General features: G+C 47.8%; 1 protein-coding gene across 9 annotated transcripts in view; it reads left to right on the plus strand.

Annotated features, from left to right (window-relative positions):
- The window catches only part of MGAT5 (alpha-1,6-mannosylglycoprotein 6-beta-N-acetylglucosaminyltransferase), a 359,084-nt gene that overhangs the window by 291,459 nt on the left and 49,616 nt on the right, over positions 1-18,009 (plus strand). For all 9 annotated transcript variants that reach the window (XM_057550780.1, XM_057550787.1, XM_057550781.1 and 6 more), the window contains one exon: positions 17,657-17,806. In XM_057550780.1, the coding sequence (XP_057406763.1) occupies positions 17,657-17,806 (150 nt within the window). The remainder of the gene's footprint in view (positions 1-17,656; positions 17,807-18,009) is intronic.

The following is an 18,009-nucleotide window of genomic DNA, read 5'->3' on the forward strand; positions in this document are numbered from 1 at the left end:
TTTTCCTAGAGACCCAGAGGCCCGCAGTGGTGCACATATGGTATCTAATGGTGAGTAACTGAGTTAATGGTGTGTGAAGGTGACCTGAATAAATATGAAATGAGAACTAATGTGGAATATGGCAAGCTGCTCCTATAATAAATTTGGAATATTTCTGTTTTTGCATAAGTGGGTATTAGGTAACTCTCTTGTAGAGAAGCTATGTAGCCCTGAGCTCAGAAATTCTGTCAAGGACACAAGAGATCAAATGCCTTCTCTTTTGAACCTTTTTAATGAGGACACTCGCTTTCCCTTTTTCACATTCTGTTGGAATTTGGAAGATCACGTCATTCTCCTTTTACACTTCCTCTTTCTAAACTGAGAATTGCAAATGACCAAGACAGACGAGGCACTGGTGTGGCTTATCAGTTTATTTCCAACCCTTCCTTCTAGGAAAAATAGATGCCAGTAGAATTTGACATGCCCACTTTATTTCGCCGTGGGCAAGTAGTTTATTTGCAAGCATCTGTTTAGGGCTGGATTGCTACCTGGCTTTCAATTTGCTTTTGACTGTTACAGCCATGTCAATGAAAAATAATTTGAGCATGACCCCCCCCCAAATCTACGGATATTAATTTATTGATAAAAATGAACAATACTATAATAATGTCACGTACATTCTAAAAACCTTGAAAACTACAAACAAATATTTTCTCATTTTTTTCTTACATCCCCTGGATCTCCTTGTGCATCCCACTTTGGGGTGCACTTCATCAGTTAGGTTAGGCACTGTATGAGATTCCAGTGAAGCAGTGGTACCCTCCAGACAAGCCACACACCAAAAGCAAAAGTCAACTTCACCGAATTTGTAAAATCAGGAAATACAGAAAGAAATTATTTTAGTTATTTGCAACATAAAAGTTTCTATTGTTTTCAGAAGTGAAGTTTTATTTTGAATCACATGGCAGGGCCCCATACCCGTTTCAGAGGTGGGACTTCTCGAAGGACTTGAATCTGACTCTGTTTCCACTAGTATCTGCATGAAAGAGTGTGACTGTCACCAAGGATAAAGTTAAGTCACGATGAGTGTTCTAGCATATGAAAACTCAATCACACACCCCCCTCCCAAAAAATCTAGCACAGTGGTCACTGATTTTTGCTAAAATAGTCAATGCAGAGTTCCTTTTTTAAAAAATGTTTATTTTATAGTTGATTAACAATGTGGTGTTAGTTTCAGGTGTACAGCAAAGTACAGCAAAGTGACTCAGTTATACATATACATGTATCTATTCTTTTTCCAATTCTTTCCCCATTTAGGTTATTACAGAATATTGAGCAGAGTTGCCTGTGCTATACAGTAGGTCCTTGTCATTAAATTATTTGGGGGTTAGGTCTCCCCTGAAGTGGGCCACGTCCCATCTCTCTACACGGTTTGTTTTGCTGGATAAACATCTCTTATTCAGTATCGGTTTTGCCAGTTCTCAGACTTGTGCTTCTCTTTGTCCTGTTTCAGACCCCAGAGGTCTTTGCTTTTTGGACTCCATTTAGCAGATACCTACTGAGCAACTTCTGATGTTGTTGATCTACACTGGTGCTCAGAGACATATATGACTAGCTCCTTGCCTTCCCCGGAAACTGGGAATCAAGTTGGGGACGTAGACACACCATGCCCTCAAGCACTGTTTAAGGAGGTGGGACCCAATATAGGGGGAAGGATGAGGGTCTGTGGGCTGGGAGACACAGTAAGTACCAGGAGAGTGGGGGAGGCAGGTGGTACCATTAGTGATCTGCTTGAGGAAAGTGTCAAAAAGAAGGCACCCTTTGAGCGCATCTGAGCCATGGGCTCAGGATGGAAGAAAGGCTTGATAGGGTTGAGAAGTCCTAAGAAAAATCCCAACCCTGGCACGGCTGTTTGCTTGTCCACATCATCTCATGTAACTTTTTTGGGCCTCTCTGGAAGGGCAGGTTATCACCGGAAGAATCCAGGTTCAAGTGGGTGAAACCACTTGCCCAGGAGCACACAGCCGGTAAATGGTAGGGCCCAGGCTGAAACCCAGGCCTCCTGACCCCGGCTCTCTCACCCTTTTCCCTGTGCCTCCCTAGGGCAGGTCATGGTGAGCGTCGGTTTGGGGGCAGAGCTTCAGAACTCTCATGGTGCCTGGGAAATGTGTGAGGGGTCGGGGAAGAGGTGCGGACTGAGTGGGAGAGAGGAGGGTACACAAAGCGAGAAGGAGAGTTTCCAAAGTGATGGACAAGCTTGAGACCTCAGCTTTATATTCCCAGTGTATTTTAATTGTTTCTGTTTTCAAACTCTTCTAAATTGGACACTTTAGCTGTTTTTCTTTTCTAAATGTATTTATTTGCAACATTTTAGATTCAAATGTGTGTGATTAGGCTGATCCCTTTTATTTTGCTAACTTCGTGTTTTCAGAAAGTCAGGAATGAAGGGAAGAAATTTCAAGAGACGTGATTTATTTCAAGGAGAGGGAAGAAGGGTATTTTTAGCTTCCCTCTTAAAATCGGTCCTTCACTTAAACACCAATGGTTAGCTGTCCTTTGAAGGGAACATTCTCTGCTGTGCCAAAATCAGAATCTTAATCTGGACTTCCCTGGTGGCGCAGTGGTTAAGAATCCGCCTGCCAATGCAGGGGACACGAGTTCGAGCCCTGATCCGGGAAGATCCCACATGCCACGGAGCAACTAAGCCCGTGCGCCACAACTACTGAGCCTGCACTCTACAGCCTGCGAGTCACAACTACTGAGCCCACGTGCCACAACTACTGAAGCCCGTGCACCACAACAAGAGAAGCCACTGCAATGAGAAGCCCGGTCACCGCAGTGAAGAGTAGCCCCCGCTCGCCGCAGCTAGAGAAAAGCCCGCATGCAGCAACAAAGACCCAACGCAGCCATACATACATACATACATACATTTATTTAGTTATTTAAAAAAAAAAGAAAAAAAGCTTAGTAAGTGCAGACAGGTTATGCCTGGCATTGGGAAGGTGGTTCTTGGTTTGATTGGAGCAGGGCAAGGAAAGAGCCCAAGAGAGGAGAGTCCTGGGTTTTAAATGGCCTGGTTTATCACATGTCAGGTTCCAGCCTTTACAACAAAGATGCGTTGACACTTGCTGTTCAGAGGGGAGAGATTATGCACATTATTACCAAAGGACACATCCATCATCATGAAGTCCTGGATATTAATGCATATAACACTGGGCTGAGTGCCTCGGAGAGGAAATTTAACAAGCACAGCCCTTGTGCAGTAGAGCTGAAGCCTGGAAATTCAAAACAGCAATGGAAGCAAGCCTGCGAGGGCCCACCTGGAGGTGGGATCCCCTCAGTCAGGGGCCCAGCATTGAGGACAACAGACCCGTTGGTGAGTGAAGGATCTCTTCTATTCCACAGGGGGCCCTCGCACCCTCCAAGGTCAGCGGTGGGCCCTGTCTCTGCCGGGACGAAGCGCTGGGTGTTCTTTCAGAGGCCCGCAGAGAGTGGGGTGCGTGATTGTGTGTGCGTGTGTGTCGGATAATGTGGTGGGAATTATGACCCCATCACGTAATAATAAAGGAGTCCCATTTGTTTCTGCGGACGCTCCTGTGAGATAATAGGGCAGGTTTGCTCCTCCCTTATTTTACGGGCAAGAAAACTGAAGCTTGGCCACTGGCCCAAAGGTCCCACAAGAAGTTACAGAGCTGGATACAAATCCAGATTGCTTCATTCTTGACCCCAAAGTGCCTACTAAATTTTACACAAATGTGGATGGGTCCCCAAAAGGGGCCAAATAACTTCAGATCAGTGTGGGGGCTCTTCACAGGCAATTACCAATTCCCTCCTGTCCGTACTCTAAGTGATGAAGCAGGGCTGGAATGGGTGGCCCAAGTCTGCCATCCATTCTGGGAGACGGGGCTTATGCCGAGTGCCAACTGCTGGTAAGAGCCCCCAAGCGTAAGGATCTTCAGAAAGCCCTCAGCCTTTTTGAAGCGGTGCTGTTCACCCGACATGTAACTGGTCCAACGATGAAAGAGCTTGTTGGCACATTAAATTATATCTTATTCGGAGATGTCTCCCTCCTGTGCAGACTTTGCAGTCAAGATCTGGGACAGCACCAGCGGGCACATTTGTGACCTGCCTAATCTGTTTGGCTTTCCCAGTATTCCCAAAGAGGTGCTTTTGATTGATTATTCATTAAGGCTCCGAAGAGAAGAATACCTCCAAATACTACCACAGAATCAAATCGTTTTATTAATTCTCCAGTAATCAGTGAAACACTAAAGGAAACTTTTCTTCAGTCCCAGACTGTGTGTTGCTGTTTCTCTACAACACGGTGGCCTGGTCTTGTGGTTTTTGTTATTCAGAATTAAATTAATGGAGACAGTCTTGCAGCTCCCCCGACCTGACCCCCATGTTTGCAAGGTCCAAGGAGAAGCATGTGCGTATTCAGTGTAGCCTAAATCGTGTCCTTGTGTGATTCAGCAAACGCAAGCTTCCCTTCTCATTCCAATGTGGGAGAGGCTAGCAGGAAAGTGAGACATGTGGGAAACCGTCCCTCTTTAGAACGAAGGATGGAGATGTGCACTGTCCCGTAGATCTGGCTCATATACAGTTTCTCTTCCTGGTTTCCCAACAAAATAGGGCTGTCTCTGTTTATCCCGCCTCCCAGATTTCTCCATGGTCGCTGCATTGAAATGTACCCTTCAGGGTGGCCAAATGTGATTTTGGAGACAGGTGTTTTCCTTTTTTTTTTTTTTTTTTTTCCTGGCTGTAAGGAAATTACATGTGGAAAAGTGAGAAACTGCAGGAGAGCAATTCCCTTTCATCCTGCATGCATCCAGGTCAGGTGTGTGTTCTGCCAGCCACCTCGTGTGTGCTTGTTCGTACATCTTGCTCCATGTGAAAGAAACTTTTTGAAATTAATAAAAAGCGTTCCTGGATAAACTATGAGTAAAAAGATAGATGGACAGATACAGCTGCACTGTCCAGTAACATGACTATATGAAAGGCCCTGATTTTGGTGGAGTCAGTGACAGATCCACAGAAGCTGACACTTGAAAACAGAAAGTGTCATGTTGTTTTTCGTTACTGAGAGAGACCAAAAGAGAGAGACATTTTTCCCCTTCTTGTAGAAAGAAAAATATATTAAGTGATTGAAAAGTATTAATCTAACACTTTTTGGTTTTCATGCAGTCATGTTTTTGTTCCTTATTGACATGATTGTGTAGATTTTACATAGAAAGTTCAGAAAAGAAAATATTCACAGTCTGTGTTTCTTTTCTGTTATTATTATTTATTTCGTTTCGTGGTTATTGCTGAAAATAATCTTTGATCCAAAGGAGCGGGTGTTAACAAATGATCCCCTACAGCTGTCAGGTGGCCCAGGTGCACCTCGGGTTTGCAGCTGGAGACCAGCCTCGGTCTGATTCTTTGGGGGAGGGCGAGGGGGAGAGTGAGTTATTGGAGAGGTGACCCCACCTGGAGACAAGCGGTCTGCCTTTTGGAACCCCTGACATTTAGTCACTGCCCTCTTCAGTAGAGGGCTGCTCTCTGGAAAGGGGTCAGATGTGAGATTAACGATTAGTGCTAAACATCTAGGGACGGTGAGCTGGTGGGAAAGGGGACCTGAGCAGCTGTCAGCAGCCACTACGCCTCCTTTCCTTTGCAGACGAATGGGTGTTGCCCTTGGGAGAGCAGAGAGGCAGGTGCTTTCAGTCATAAATTTAAAAATCTTGCAACTCTTGGGCTCAAAGGACCTTCAAATCATCGGGCCCCTCATTTTACAAGGGAGGAATTTGAAGTTGCAGAAGATAAAGTAGGTTGTCCAGGCTTCTCTGGGTCGTTCCAGAAGAACTAAAGCTTATACCCAGATGTCTTGCCTCACAACACTTCACTCTGAATAGCCTTGCACAGCCCCACCCAAGACTTCTCGTTGGATAACTTGAGAAATTCACAAGGGAGAAGTCCAGGCGGCAGGGAGGAAGGTCACACGTGGCGTTTGCAGTTGACAGCTGCTGCAGGGTGAAAGTGCAGTTGATGAGGACGCTTTCCACCCCTGGACTTAGGCAAAGTGAGAGAACACTGAGGGAAGATGTTTGCCCACCTCCTTTTTCTCTTGACTCACCGACCCAGCACCTACCTCTTCCCTCTATCTGCACTTCCCCTGCTCAGAAGCGCTTTGCCCCGTGCCTCTCGCCTTTCTGTGTTCCTGCCGTCTGATAAAGGGAGGGAAGAGAGTGATCTTGAGTCCTCTGGCCGTGGCCTTGCCACCAGTGTGCTTGGTGGAATGACAGTGTGACCCTTCCTCACCGCTCCGTGTCCCCACCTGCAGCACAAGGCCCTCTACCGCACGCTTCTTGCAGGCGTCGGTTTCCAAAGTTCAGTCGTCCGCACCAAATCGTGACTTCTGTTGTATCTGTACACCACCTGGACTAATTAAATGAATATTTTATTTTATTATTATTTTTAATTTTTTTATAAATTTATTTTATTTATTTATTTTTGGCTGCGTTGGGTCTTCGTTGCTGCGTGCGGGCTTCCTCTAGTTGCAGTGAGCGGGGGCTGCTCTTCGTTGTGGTGCACGGGCTTCTCATTGCCGGGGCTTCTCTTGTTGTGGAGCACGGGCTCTAGGCACGCGGGCTTCAGTAGTTGTGGCACGCGGGCGCTAGAGCGCGGGCTTCAGTAGTTGTGGCTCACGGGCTTAGTTGCTCCGCGGCATGTGGGAACTTCCCGGACCAGGGCTCGAACCCGTGTCCCCTGCATTGGCAGGCAGATTCTTAACCACTGCACCACCAGGGAAGCCCTAACTGAATATTTTAAATGAACTCACTTTTAAAATAATTACTTTAGCTTTGTCCTAAGTGATTATTATCTATGAAATCACATGGATATGTTACTTAGGTTTTTCTAAACCACATATATATTTACAACTGTTAAAATTAAACATTTTTATCCATATTTCACCTAAAATCACCTTATATATGTAACCATTAAGTTGAAAGCGTGAGACCCCATAAAATACAAGCAAGAAAAACTCTTCTCCCTTGAACTGTACAGTCTTTTCTGCCCCTTGGATCCAATTTTGGCAGGTCCTTGTAACTCTCAAATAATAAAAAACCTTTCTGTTACTTTTAGCCCCAAGAACAATCCAAGTGCAGTAATGGAAGTATCCACTTTAGTTTAATACTTGAAACTCTGAACAGCATTTCAAGTTAAGCTCCTTCCCTCCTGCCTCTAAGTGCAGCTTCGCCTGGGAAACCTGAAGGGGAGGTGGCAGGTGTGGCATCTTTGTTTCTCCAACTCGTAGGGCACCTTCTCACCCTCCCGACCGTCTTCCTACCCTCCAAACCAGCTGCTGATGTTCTCCCAACAGGTACAGTGGGGAGAGGGCTGATGTGGGGAGAGGGCAGGTAAGCTCTTACTGGCACAGTCCGGTATGAATGCTACCTAGTCCCAGCAGGTGTGATGCGGGACCTTCTCTCTGGCAGGACCACTGTGGGTCCTTGGGGTCCCCCCTCTTCCCACAGATCACTCATCCACAGTAATATGTTCCCTTATCACAGGCGATGCCACCTCAGACTGGTCGAGTGGCTTCCTCTTGGCACCAATTTCCGGTAGCCCACACTCCCCACGGCCCCTTGCACAGAGCCCTTCCCAGTAGGACTTAGTCGGTTGCCCTTCTGTGGGGTCCACACCTGCACCAAGAGAAACCGGCATCCGTTCCTTTGAGAAATTCTAGGAGCTCTGGGAGATGCCAAAGCAGGACTTCCCAAGATTCCTCCTTCAGGGCATCCTGTTGACCCCAGTCTCCACCCATGAGGCATTGCAGGGCTTGGGTCTGGCACTGATCTGTGTGCCTCAGAAATTCCCGGGAGTGCACGTGAAGCTCTGCAAGTGGTCCCCTAGAGGCCCTTCTTACCTGGTTAGGTAGCAGAGGGGAACAGCCCACAGCTCCCCCAGGACAGCCTCCCTCCTTCCCTCTTGGGGTGTGGGGGTGTGGGCTGGCTGCTCACTTTGGGGGGCACGTGGTACCCATGTTTGATTGCTGGCCTCTGGGGCCTTGGTATAAGGGGCGAAGCAAGCCCATATGCACACTGCCGCACCTTCCACGGGGGTCCTGCTGCTCTGCCGAGGTGGTGCCCAGCCCCAGCGTTCCAGAAGCCGTCCCTGGAGACACACAGGGCACTCCTGCACAGCGGCCAGGCTGCCTTTGCCATCAGACAGCGTCGGATTGCAGGGCGCGGGCCAAAGCCCATCAGCATATCATCTCCTCCACTTGGTCAGGAGTGGATGAGTCTCTCCGGTCAAGTCCGTTCCATCTACAAGTCGCTGACCCTGTGGAGGTTCTATAGAAAATGCAGCTTCCGATTTGCCAGGCAACCTCTTGGTTTTCTAACCTTCCATCGTGACAGCTCTCTCTTTGTCACGGGACAGTCTGTTTCTGTGATTACTGCCCAGACAGACTGATTAGCGGAGCTCCTGAAAGAGCCTGGTTACACATTTAGGCCGCAGTGGTCTGTTTTCAACCTTTCAGCCTGTTTTCTGAGCACAGTCGCGTAGTCGGGGGTGGGGGGGGCTTTGTGGCTTTCAGGCTGGAGCAGAGTGAGGGGTAACATTATCCCTAAGTGACTGAGTCTGCACTGGTGAGGAGACAAGCCAGCTTTACAATTTGAAGACCTCCTGCCCGTCGCAAAGCAGAAAGGAGGTCGTGTCAAAGGGCTTCTTGTTTTTACAAGCTGGCTGGCACAGCCCCAGGGCCCTTTAAAAGGCATTCGTTAAGTAGCAGAAAGCTCCAGTGCTAAGGCAGAGAGATCCCGGAAACCTGCAAGTGCTGGGAACGGGGAAGCATACTAACTCGCCAACTGGTTCTGAGGGCAGGATCTGGAGCGGGGGCGCTGGGCGGTGACTCGAAGACTCTAGCCACCCCCGGACTCATCGCTAGGTTGTCCCATTTGATGGCTCAGGGCAGTATTAGCACTCTGTGTTTTAAACTGAGAGTATGTATTTCAACAGTTTTTACATACATTTCATTATTCCCATTTCTAGCCCAGCACAGATAGTCAGTGTCTAATAGAACTGGGAAGTGATATTATCCCCTGTTTGTAGATCCATCAAGTTGCAAAAACAGGGCTGATGGCTCTTTCCACATTACTCTTGTATTTCGCCTCAGAAATCTCCCAGTTTCTTTCTTTAGGCCAGAGACCAAAATCTTCACCTGACCAGACAGTGGAGAATAATAAGTCAAGGGCTCTTGAAGATTCTTTCCTTTTCACTCACTCTGTTCTTTTGTCCTCCGTCCCAAACACAAAGGTAGGTAGGCTCTAGACCACTCCTGTCATACTTGAGGGCAGCCTTACATACGACTAACTATTCACCCACTGCTCTAGATGAGTTGTAATTTATAGGTGAGGTCCAGTCAAGAATAAGTATCTATTTAAAATAGATAACCAACAGGGACCTACTGTATAGCACAGGGACCTCTGCTCAGTATTCTGTAATAACCTACATGGGAAAAGAATTTGAAAAAGAATAGATACATGTATATGTATAACTGAATCACTTTGCTGTACACCTGAAACTAACACAACATTGTAAATCAACTATAGTCCAATAAAAAATAAAAAATCTTTTTAAAAAAAGTAAGTGTGGAGCCCAATACAGCAAAAAGAAGCAGAGTCCCTTCTTTTTATTGCCCGTGGGCCCATAGCTGGACTGCCGGCCAGGCTGGAGATGAGAGCAAGTTTCCTCTTGTTGTTATTCCCCCTGTAATTATTGAGCACCATCTCGTCTCCTAGAGAGGTAAGGATTTGGGGGGCGGGCGGAGGAGTGAGGGGTGGGTAGGCTTTAAGAATCTTAGCTTCCTGGAGTCTTCCAGAGCCCTACGAGGCCTGAGTGGGACAGAGCAAGGACCCACACACACCCACCTTAACCTTGGGAGGTTACTTGAAATAAATGAGCCAAGGACTGCAAAGACTTGAAATTATTCTGTAATGTAAATTGTTTCTGCTTCACTGCTGAAATTCACAGAGATTTGCATTTTAGAACTTGACTTCTAATCTTGGAATAAAAGAATTTCTCATCTTTGTTGAATTTTCAACTTCAGGAGCAGGCAGGTGAGGTAGTTTCTTTTTGTCTGTCTCTTGTTCCCTCCCTTTCTTTGACCTCACAACTCAAGAGAGAACCTTATACTTGGTAGCTATGTTGAAAGGAAGATGAATCAACCATGAAATATATCTTTTAAGGTTTGCAACTCTCTTTTTATTTTATTTTGATTCAAATACATCCTTAGGTGAAGTCATGGACCTTAAGCTCACTTGCTGGGAGCAGGTTTTGACATAGAAGAACTTGGCTCCTGAAACAGGGTGGGAAGGTGGGCGGGGCTACAGTAGGTGGGAGGAGCTGGGCCGTGCCTGAGACATCTTTTCCTGTAAGTGCCTTGTTGTTCGTGCGCCCTCTTAGTCTTCTTCATGCAGCCAGTGTGGGTTTACCGAGCACCTGCTCTGTGCCAGGTGTCTGCAGTCACAGAACCTACAGTGTCCTGACCTTCAGAAGTTCACAGTCCCATTGCGTGGACACATAGAGTGACAGCGCAGCCCAAAGGGGCCAAGCAGGAAGATACCAAGGGTACACAGGAGGTGGTAGCTAACTTCCCCTGGGTGAGCCCAGGAATGCCGACTTGTAAAGGATGAGGGGGAAGGAGTCCATTCAGGAGAGAAAAGGAAGGAGGAAAGAAGGGCGTCTCAGGGGAAGACGATGCGATGGCAGGCCAGACACGTGCGAGAGAGCAGGAGAGGTTCGGGAATATGGAGTAAGTTGTAGGGGGACCTGAAGCAAAGGAGGAGAGGGCAAGGCCGGAGGTGAAGCTGGAGAGCCTGTAGAAGCCCATGGTTGTGAAGATCCTCGTGTGTGCCGTTGGGGAGGTGGTCTCTCATTGCCATGAGGAGCCTTTGAAAACTTTTATAGAGGGGAACTAAATCTTCGGTTTTGGGAACTGTGGCACTGGGGAGGGTGGATTGAAGGACTGAGATCCTAGAAATAGTGTCTTAGCCCAGAGCTTCTAGAAAGGGGGCCTGAGACAAAGATTGATATATTACTACTTGTTGGGGAAGGAGGTGCAAGCCCAGGGCTGTAAGGATGAAGGGAAGGGGACAGGAGAAGTACCAGATGGATGCAGGCTGGCTCCTGCTTCACCAGAAGCCACACAGACACAGCAGCACGGGCGCTGGGCACTCTGGACCCCCTGGAAGGTTTGCAAGGAGGGACTGACTCTACCTTGGCATAGTCTGTAGAGGAGAGAAAAGAGGCTCCCTCCCGTTTCCTGCTTCTCTTTGGCCCTGGTTCACGTCACAGGGAACTGGCGTCCCATACATCTGGGTTGCTGTTTGGGGATAGAGGTCCCCCCCAACCCATTCCCCTCATCCCTGGTGTAGCTTCTTCCCAGTCTGACAGCGGAGGGGAGCCTGGCTTGTGTGAGCACCAGCTGAGAAAGAGAAAGAAGAGCAGGCAGTCCGGGGAATCTGAGAAGGCTCGTAAGGGGTGTCACCATTCAGACAAGAAGCGCCGCTCAGAGACGAGGACAGCGGTCCAAGCAGGAGGGGATGGATGCCAGAGTGAATGGAGGAGGCTGGAGTAGAGAAAGATGTACAAGGTCTTCATTCTGTAGAGTCAACAAGCCCAGCCCCAGCCTTTCAGGGAGATACATCACAGTAGCAATCAGTAAGGGCTTCCATGGCTAGTGTGGGGTGAGGCATACTCTATGGCCTTGTGGTTTCCTAAAGAAAATATATGATTCATCATTGTGTATTCATTCATAAAGTCATGGAATAAACCAATTCCTGTATTTGCCAGGGAAGAAGAGGAAGCTACTATAAAAATGGTTAAAAATCCATGATGCTCAAAATAAAGAATCTGATCACAAGTGTACTTGTCAGGATTCTTTCTGCTGAAATGGCAGAAGCCCAACTTTCCTAGCTTAGGATTGGGGGACTCTCAGAACCCAGGGAAGGGCAGGCATGCCCTGGGCAGAGATGTAACTGGAACAGCGGACCAATACCCTGCTGGGACATGCACCCTCTCACACTTGACCTTCTCTTTGTGACGACTTTCTTTTTCTCTGTCTGGAGCCTGACCTTCATGCAACGGGACTGATGCTGGCTTCGGCAGCCTGGTTTCCAACTCACTGCTTTGGCTCTGGAGAGGGATTGGCTCTTCACACCCATTCAGCCCTTCCTGGGAAGGACGCCCACTGGCTTAGCACTTACCAGGCGCTCTCCATGGACCAACTAACTCTGTGCAGGGCAGCAGAATTATTAGCTTTTAAATGGGAGGCCACAAGGTGCCATGTGGATGAGGGGAAAGAGGGTCCAGGAGAAGGGAGGTGCATATCTGCCATGGGGAGCAAGGGTGTTGATGGGGAGGAAAGTACATAATGTCCACTGCAACCCAAAGCTCAGAACGCTACCATTCACCAAAGAGCCTTCCTGTACCCCTAATTCACCAGCTGGGAAAGAAAAGGGCTCCAGATTGTGCGGTTCTGCCTTCTACCTCTCCCCCTGCTAAGGACTCAAGCGAGTGTTGCTTTAGATTGAATTGTTTTCCTAAAGCTCTCGATTCAAGCTCTGAATATCTTACGACCAGTTCTGCAAACAGAGCTGCCGCCAGCTACACACTGAAAGCCCTGCTCCTTGGCCCCAGCGTGTTCTCTCCTTTTCCGTAGCATCTTCCCATCCCCTGCCTCCTAATGAGTGTAGGTAGATTTAAATGAGTTTAGGTAGATTGAAATTGTAATCAGTTTGATGGGTTGTATTTAATGGGAATTTAAATTGCGCTGAAGACCGAGAGCATTGAGGGGCTGCAGGCTGCTAGCTGGGACCTTTCGGAGGCACCTCTCACCCCCGAGACAGGGGTCGTGGCATGCTGTGGCGTGGTGACTCCCTGCAGGCCCTTTTGGACTGTGTCTCAACAAATTTGTAGGTGATGGGGTTTATGGTGGAGACGATTTTCTCTGACCTTGGTCTCTTAAGTCAGAGGAGGAAAGCTTTCTGGAGAGTGATATTGATCCAGTTCTTGGATCGGTGGGACCCTCAGTTCCGGGGTGTCACCTTGACCGTGGGCCTGGATGTCCAAAATCAGGAGGGGAAGGGTCCCTTTTGCACACACACCCCTCCCACTGGGGGCCTTCCCGTGGCTGGGGAAAGGCAGGCCAGGACCATGATTAATTTACAAAACTGCAGCGCCTTCTTTCTTTTTTTTTTTTTTTTCTTAATTTTTATTTTATATTGGAGTATAGTTGATTCACAATGTTGTGATAGTTTCAGGTGTACAGCAAAGTGATTCAGCTATACATATACATATATCTATTCTTTTTCAGATTCTTTTCCCATATAGGTTATTACAGAATATTGAGTAGAGTTTCCTGTGCTATATAGTAGGTCCTTGTTGGTTATCTATTTTATATATAGTAGTGTGTATATGTTAATCCCAAACTCCTAATTTATCCTTGTTTCTTAAACACAAAAGATAGCATTTTCCGTTGAGGAGAGACGGAGATCCTTTGAACCTCTTTTTGGCAAAAACTAGGTCCTTCAGTGAGATGGCAGTGGTGCAAGCTTTGGTGTCATACCACTGGTTTCTGTTCTTTCTTGATTGCATGTATTTTAATTTTTCTATTTTAATTGTGAAATATATCGTATATGCCCAGCACCCAGATGTATAGATGTTGATATTGTCCAATAGTTTTCTTAAGAGAAAAATTATATAGTTCAAATATCATGAAAGCTCCATCTGCCTCCCCAAACCCTCCCTTCCCTCCTCAGTGATCAATAGCTGGAAGTTTGTATCTGTCATCCCCATGCATATTTTTGTAGTTCACTCCAAATGCCCATATGTAAAAATATTGTTGATATGCATAACATTGACTACTCCTGCTTTGCATGGTTAAAAAATGGCATCGAGCCACACAGATTCTTTTGCAACCCGTCCCAGCACCAATGCTCACTTGTAGAAACCATGGACTCGTTGCATCACCTTTTTGAGCTGCAGGCAGATTGTTAAGCTCTGGTTGTGTTCATCCTGGCACAGTCCAAGTGAGCGAGGATCAAAGCCTGGACAGGAGGAGACAATTTGATATTACGGAGGCAGAATCAGCAGGGCTTTGTGACTAATTTGATGTGTGGAATGCCAAGTGTGATTCTGGTACCTGGCTAGGAGACGAATGCCAATCCCTGAGATCGGGAGCCTGGGGGTAGGGTTTCTGGTCTGGGAAAGTAAGGCACTGAATGACCCCTTAAGGCGTGGAAGTGTCCGTGGCAACCCAGGAGGGGAGGTTCGGGAGGCAGTTGGATTTTGGGAAATTCAGGCAGTGGTTTGGAGCTGGCGATGCCTTTTTGGGTTCCCTTCGCATCCGGTGAGCATTCACTTTGGGAAGGAAGGGGGCAGCTCACCCTGGGGAATCACCCTGGCCAGATTTCTTCAGAATTCTGACAAGTGGCAACGAGAGACCTGAGGTGGAATCACTTCATTGTCATGTCATCTTGAAAGGTTAAGGTTATACCTGAAACATTTCTTTTTCCCTCTAATAACCTGTTGTGATTTCCTCCTTCATGAAATTACAGAAATCCTCTCTGAAGGGAATTTCTGCTTTCAGACTTTACCGTGCCTTCTTGTTAATAAGTTCATAGACTTTATCAGCCTTGGCATATACTTCTTTCTCTTTGCCTGAACTTGCCCCCTTGTTAAACTTCAAGGAGCCCCAACCTTTTCTGGGATGGATGGCAGGACATGTGTCTTCCCAGGCATTTGGTGTGGGAATCCTAACCTCGAGTTTGTCTGCAGTGAGTATTCATCTCCAGGTTAGGACCTGGGTGATCATTCACTGTTCTCCTTTGTCGCTCACTGCGGACCTGGCTCAGGGGCTGTTGGTCCATCCTGACTAGTGAGCAGCTGGTTTTTCACGGGGAAATGTCTCTATTTGCTTTATTAAAGAAAAGATGCCTGCCCCGATCCCGTTCCCAGCCAAAAGCCCTGCATGACATCCTGACAGGCCTCCCTTTAGATAGGAGGGATCCACCCAGAGCAGCCCAAACAAAAGAGTTGGGGAGGAGGGGGGGAAGTTCGGGCATCTGCTATTATTCTAAGGATCCAGACAGACTCGGGCCGATGGGATGGGACCCAGAAGCACCTCTGGGCCCTGCTTTTCTCTCTTCTGTCTCTGCTTTCCTTTCTCAGTCTCTCCTCTCTTCCTCTCCCTTCGTCCTCCACCTTTTACCTTTCTTTCCATCCCCTCTTCTAACTCTCTCCTCCCCCTCCCTCCCCCCTCATCAGTCTGTCTCCCCCTCCCCCATCTTTCTCTCTCCCTCCTCTTTTCCCCTCCCCCTCCTCCTTCCCCCTCCCCCTCCTCTCCCCCTCCCCTACTCTTCCCCCTCCCCCTCCTCCTTCCCCCTCCCATCCTCTCCCCCTCCCCCTCCCTCCCCCTCCCCCTCCCTCCCCCTCCCCTCTCCCCTCCCCCTCCTCTCCCCCCACCCCCTCCTCTCCCCCCTCCCCCTCCTCTTCCCCCTCCCCTCCTCTTTCCCCCCTCCACCCTTCTCTCTCCTCCTCACCCTTGCTCTCACCCTCTCCCTCCACCTCCCCCCTCCTTCTCCCCTCCTCCCTCCCCACCCCTGTGCTCTTTCTATCACACTCACAGGGGGAATGTCTGGGTCGCAGTCACTCCAGGTCCCTCTTATTACCCATTATGCATCTTTGTCTCCCTCTTCTCCTTTCAGCTCTTACCTGGTTCTCTTCTCACCCCCACCCCCAAGACTGACATCTGACTTCCCCAGAACTTTCATCTGGTCCATAACTGCCCGGACTCCAACACCGCATGACCTTTTTGCTCCAAAACCCAGCCGTCTGTCAGTCATCTCTCTGTGAGCAGGATTCTGAGCTCCTGAGAGAGGGTCTGACTAGCTCAGCTCATTGTCCTGAGCCCGGCCACACTGTCCCAGCCTGGGGATGAGTCCCCCTCAGGTCAGACACATCCTGGGCTGGTCAGGAGTGGCAGGGGGTGGGCAGGGTTACAGAAGCCCTTGCCTACCTACCAGGGGCTGGGGTGGAGGTAGAGCCCCTGAGAAGGGGGTTTGTGGGCTCAGGAGTAATCAGGTCCCTCTAGCACAAAAACTGTGTCACAGACCCCCTCCAATTAACTCACACCAGGAAGATGATCCTAAATTTGGCTCAAGCTGAATGGGAGTCATGGTTTATAAACTGTTCCTAGTCACCTCTGCACGAATGGAGGGGTATACATCTCTGAGGTAATGAATTTAGCATCTTCCAGCCACGCCGAACGTGGCATGAAATTAGACTTTAAGTCGGAATGTTCATTTTATTCACACAGTAGGGTGCAGGGGTGGACTTGATTGATTCCAAACAAAAGAAAATCATTCAGTGCATAAAATGGAGACTGTGGACTGTACTGGTTTTCCAGTCATGAAGACTTTGGATACAGGATTTGAAACATGTATCCCCCAAAGTTGAGTGCTTTGTAATATTCTTACCTGCGAGATGTAGGCAGAGGGTAGACCCTGAACCGGGCTCGGGATGCCTGGCGCTGCCCTACCGGGTCAGAGTGAGGGCCCCGCGCCCCAGGGGTGTTGCCGCCCCTCCTTTCTTCGGCGCCAGCTTCCCCATCATGTGCTCTGCGGCTGCTGATGCCACACCCGCGTGTCCCTTGCGGTCTTAAGTCACAAAACCGGCGATTATTACACTTTCCTGGAGTGTGTGAAAACAGGCTTCAAATGGGCAAAACCCTGTCCCACTTTTATACAACTGGAAAACATTACAGAACTTGAATCTTTCAAATGTCCAAAAAAAAAAAAAACCCCAAAAGACAACCCACAAAATCCAGCTTGTGTGACTTAGTCACACGGAAACGTGAAGAGGAAGGGAAAGGGAGCTTGCTTCCTCCTTGCAGGTGGTTTTGATTTAGAAAATGTGCCTCGAAATTCAGTACCTACCAACACAGAGGAGAGGTTTTGTTTTGCTTCTAAGAAAAGTAAAACTACTCTTGAATGTTTTCAGGGCTCATCAGAGTTTCCATTTAACATTTTTTCCACTTTTGTCTACCTGGATATTCTCATTATCTCTGCATCTGCTGAGTCAATCAGGGTATACTGTGGGAAACTCTCATCTCCCCATGATCCGAATTAGGTGGGATCCAGTTCTGACAACATGAGTTAATCATCACTAGAAATCCTGGCAAGAGCTGCGGATGTTTGCGTTCCTCGGGGACAGTTTAGCGTCTCCAGATAAATATTCCAATCCAACTGACTGCCTTCTCTGAGCTTTCCTTCCCCAAACTTACTCCCCCATAAGGAGGACAAGCCAAAAGCAAAGTGTTGGGTCCCCGGTAATTTACAAGGCTAGGACAATACTTCAAAATACCAATACTTCAATTGGTCTCGCCATCGTTGGTATTCAGTAGTATGTCGCTGTAGGATATGTTTCTTCTTGCAGAATTGTACAGTATCCATGTGACTGTTTCTACCCTCGAAATCCAGTCAGATTACTTTTGAAAGAAGTTTTAGGAATTGGGTTGCCAAATTCATGCAATCTCCATGTTAAGAGCTCCTGTCTCTGTGGCCTCCAGCTATGAGGCAGGTTTTTATGAGAACGAAAAGAGAAATACCTTCTCCTTGTGTCCCCTCTTTAGAATAAGAAGCTCTACTTGGACATCATTCACACGTACACGGAAGTGCACGCGACTGTTTACGGCTCCAGCACAAAGAACATTCCCAGTTACGTGAAAAACCACGGGATCCTCAGTGGACGGGACTTGCAGTTTCTTCTCCGAGAAACCAAGGTAAGTTTTTTGTAGTTTTGTAAAAATGCATCAGTATTGTTGTGCGGAGGTTTGTTTCTCTCGCCATTGCAAATGGGATCAGAATCTTCAGTGCTTTCTTTTCAGTGGTACCGTTGATCTTCACGTCATTGCTGGGCAGTGGTTTTCTAGACTAGTTGTAGCTTAAAAGTTAGCAAATTGTGAAAGGAGGTTGCTACCATTTA

The sequence above is a fragment of the Balaenoptera acutorostrata genome, chromosome 8 (genome assembly GCF_949987535.1).
Source record: "Balaenoptera acutorostrata chromosome 8, mBalAcu1.1, whole genome shotgun sequence".
Lineage (NCBI taxonomy): Eukaryota > Metazoa > Chordata > Mammalia > Artiodactyla > Balaenopteridae > Balaenoptera > Balaenoptera acutorostrata.